Source organism: Lentinula edodes, assembly GCF_021015755.1.
Source record: "Lentinula edodes strain Le(Bin) 0899 ss11 chromosome Unknown C8R40scaffold_68, whole genome shotgun sequence".
NCBI classification, from domain to species: domain Eukaryota; kingdom Fungi; phylum Basidiomycota; class Agaricomycetes; order Agaricales; family Omphalotaceae; genus Lentinula; species Lentinula edodes.
Window position 1 is genome coordinate 167,948 of NW_025764374.1, and position 4,377 is coordinate 172,324.

General features: G+C 41.5%; 1 protein-coding gene across 1 annotated transcript; it reads left to right on the plus strand.

Annotated features, from left to right (window-relative positions):
• Positions 1 to 3,336: 3,336 nt before the first annotated feature.
• On the plus strand, positions 3,337 to 3,801 carry C8R40DRAFT_1004880 (ankyrin repeat-containing domain protein; the record flags this gene model as incomplete). The annotated part of the gene is made up of 1 exon (XM_046222791.1): positions 3,337 to 3,801. A coding segment is annotated over one exon (465 nt), but the record flags the coding sequence as incomplete, so codon positions are not given.
• Positions 3,802 to 4,377: the final 576 nt, after the last annotated feature.

Genomic DNA, 4,377 nt, shown 5'->3' on the forward strand with positions numbered 1-4,377 from the left:
CCATGCCAGAGGCCACAAAATGTCTAAGGGTGGAGAGTCGAATGGGACAGTAGTGAAGTTATTAACAACACCGCCATTACGCCGCTAGTCCCTAGAGATCGAGAGTAGAGAAGAGAGGAGCCAGGAGCAGCCAAGTCGGATTGGCAGTATTGCCGATGACGAGGAGCGAGCCAAAGAACTTATAAGTCCTAAGGCTAGAGTAAGAAGTACATTGCGGTTTAAGCGAGCTTCTCACTAACTCACTTCCCTTTCTCTACCTCAACTACATCCAGAACCTCCGCTGTAATATTCCTTCAATATTGCTCCTTATTCTTGTTCCGGACTGTGAAACACGCAATACTCATAACGCGCAACACTCACCTCCCAGCAATCCTACATAAATTCACATCTATAACTCCAACGAGACTTGGAATCCATAATCAGTCCCATTTGGGAAGAAAATATTTGTGAGATGGGCTAATATAATCCTCGCAACTTGATGTGCAAATCAGAGACCCCAGGCACAGAGCAATGGGATGAACAGTGTGGAGTTGCAAATGGTGGATACTTCTAGAGATGGAGGAGGGGAAGTGGAAGGTAGGAATGAGGGTAAGTGTATTTTAAATACACCACTGGGTCCACTGCCATTGATAATTGTAGTTGTCGAAGAGGAGCTGAGCTCAGGATGACTGAGCCACGCCACCTGTATTCTAGCAGAGAACAAAAATGGTAGTAGCAGGAGAAGGGGTTTCATTGTTGATTCCCCCGAAGCACGCATTGCAGTACGAACATAAGTGTAACTGCTGAGGATGTTGAACTCTAATATAAACACGCCCAATACCATGAAAGAGATGTTTAGGCCCATGTTGGGGATGGTATTTGTGATTATGGGGATATGGGAGAGGTGGAGGAAGTCAAGAATGGGGGTGTACCAGAAGGCTGGGGACAAAACAATGGGTGGGGAAGGGAGGAATAGAGATGAGAAAAATATGTACTGTAGACATGGGTGATCATGTAGATAACAACAAGGATTAGAATTCCTTCTATGGGTCCGGAGAAGACCCCAAGGTATCGGAAACCTACAACAAAGTTAACGTTTAGCAATAAGCTAGAGAGGTAAGGCAAGCAAATGATGTGAAAGTGATGAAACGAGCAAATAAGAATCACAATAAAGGATAAGATATGTACTGGTACAATACTCCTCCCATGTCGTCAGATAGAAATTGGCCAGTGTAGCTACTTAAGATGCTAATGTCCACAACAAACGGGTGATATTCAGAGCCTGAGAGAAGAGGATTGCTTCAAGCTATGTGGAGTCACTGATGAGAGGAGGAAGACAAACTGGTTAAGGTGCTTCCAGTTTTGCAGATCATTTCAGGATCACAGAGACAGAGTGGACATCAAGGACGAAGAGGGGAGACTGGATTTGTCAGGGGGGGTCACCATTGAGGAATCTGAGCTGAGGATGAAGAGGGAAAGGAGGAGAAGGACCACAATAGGGGAGTAATTCATTGTTGTGTCAACCTTCCAAGGCATCTGCTCTCTACAGCTACCACGTTCTATAGAGACTTGAAAAAGACATATAGGAAAGCACTTCAGGGAACTATTTCCTTATATAGCTACCAGGACCCAGAATCCTGGCTGGGACATGTTGCATGACCCAATGACATTTGTCCATTTTCAATTACAATCAAACTTTAATTTCAGAGCTTATAAAAGATGACAGTGATTTGATGAAGCCCATCATTCCTTCTTACTTGACTACCACCATTGTCCATTGCAAGAGCTCACTAACAGTCAGTATGTTCAATTTCTTTAGTTTTGAATCTTTTGGACTTATGTGTTCCTTCCAGGGAAATGGATACTGGGTATAACTGTCTCGGGAAACCATTCTTACTATAACTGACATTTTGATTAGCACTGGCAGCATGTTTTACCAAGCAAAGAATTTTGCCATCTATGGCGGAAATTTCACAGCCGTTGGTAAGTCATGAAAATTCTGACCATTCACATAAACTAAATACATTAATCCCCTAGGAGGTGATGACATCAATAAGATACACAAATGGCTCAATGCACCAGATTGTTCAGTCAATTTTGCAACTGCAGTAAACAACCAATGCTCAGGCACTGGCCAATGGATATTTGAACTTGATACATACAAGGAATGGATATCTAACCATGGCATTCTGTGGATTCAAGGACCAGGTTTGACTATGCTCTTGAAGGAAGGAATGTTTTCACTCATCAGAAACTATAGCTGGATCAGGAAAAACCTTTCTGATGTATGTCATGACAATAATCACAACTCACTTTCATTAATTAAGGACATTCTAGTACAACAATCACTGAAAACCTGCAAAACATGAAACAAAAAAGTCCTGTCTGGTATCATTATTTTGATATCCGGGATAACACAGAGTTGAAGACCACATATCATGGGTTCTTGCAATTTCTGGTTCAGCAAATGGGACTAGAAGGTCAAGAAATTCACCCTGCTCTCAGCACACTTTACAAGTCAAAGCCATTGGAGCAACTCACACACAGGGAGCTGGAGAAAATATTGGAAACAATGATCAAAGATAGAAATGATATGACCATAAAGGATACATTGAACAAAGGTGCTCAGGGAATGTGAGTAATATTTGTTGAGAATCAACTTGAAAGTCTGCTGACTTGAAACAATGTCTTAGATTTCACTGGGTTGACTGCCAAATGATGGTGTTGCAGAAATGCAGGAGGAAGAGGGATGTAAAAGAAGCTTTGAAGACATTACCTGCAACTCTCACAGAAACATATGACCAGGCTTTAGGAAGGTTGACAGAAGAAGAAAAAAAAGATGTACAACATCTACTTCTGTGGCTTCTCTATGCTTTTGAGCCATTGACCAGGAGAAAAGCAAATGAAATATGGAAAATTGACCTGTTGAAGCAAAAGTTTGATCCAAATGAAATGGACCTTCAGGTGGAGGATGTTATTCCCTCTACATTTGTAACTGTACAACAGGATGATATCATTCAACTTGCCCATGCATCAGTCAAGGAATATCTGATTTCTTATCGACAATCCAAAGAGATCAGGAACTCATTGTCATTCAATGAGCACTTAGCACATGATATAATGACTCAAACAACCATCATCTACCTCATGCAATATGAGGAGGCTTCATTTGATTGGGATGGTTTGGGGGCTTATGCAGTCAACTATTGGCTCCTACATGCATCAATGGTGGAGGAGTTCAAAGTAGAAGATCGAAGTCAAAATCTGATATGTGCAATTTTGAAAGACAATGTACAGTTTTCAAAATGGTGGGAAATTTGCAGCAACTATATTTATCCTACAAGCAGTCACAATGCTCTCCAGGTAGCCACAGTGTATGGGCATGGGCACATTGTGCAGTTACTGCTGGAACATGATGCTAATGTCAATGCACAAGGGGGAGAATATGGGAGTGCTCTCTATTTAATTTCATTGAGGGGATATGAATGCATTGTGAAGTTGCTGCTGGAACATGATGTAGACGTGAATGCACATGCACGGGAGGAAGAATATGGGAATGCTCTCCAGGCAGCCTCATATAAGGGTCATGAATCTATTGTGAAGTTGCTGCTGGAACATAATGCTGATGTGAATGCACAAGGGGGGAAGTTTGGCAATGCTCTTCAGGCAGCCTCTTTAAAGGGGCATGAGCCCATTGTGAAGTTGCTGCTGGAACATAATGCTGATGTGAATGCACAAGGGGGGAAATATGGGAATGCTCTCCAGGCAGCCTCCTATTATGGCCATAAGCCCATTCTGAAGTTGCTGCTGGAAAATGGTGCACTCTGTTAACAAACAATAAAGCCCCCTCATGTTTTAAACTGTATAACATTCTTATAATTGATATTTTCATGACATATAAAGAAATCCTGGTTTGCTTATGTTCCTTTCTTCAATTTTTGTTTCATACTTTTTACATGTTTGCCATTTGTGTTGCTATTAATACCTTTGACCATTTGTAACCTTCTGTGTACACAATAAATTGAGGTCATCATCATTTACAAAAAATGCTTCCTGAACACATGAACTTGGAAGGAATTTATTCAAATTAAATTTTTTTTATAGGTCCAAATATGAAATTGAGATTCAAGGGAAGTGGGAAGTGGGAAGAATCCATATTGTACTTAGAGGGCCTATTGTGAACCTTCTCTTTGTGTACAGATTGTGTAACCCAGAGCACAGGACACTACCAAGCACCACCAAATAGGTAGCAGAGGCAAAAAGCATCTGCCATGACTGGCGCCATAGTGGCCATTGGCTGAGCTCTTTGAGTGAGTCCAAGACACAGTCCAATCTGATCCTACAGTGCTCAAGAACAAGATCCAGCAGTGGTTCAAAGAATGAATATTACTAAAGTAA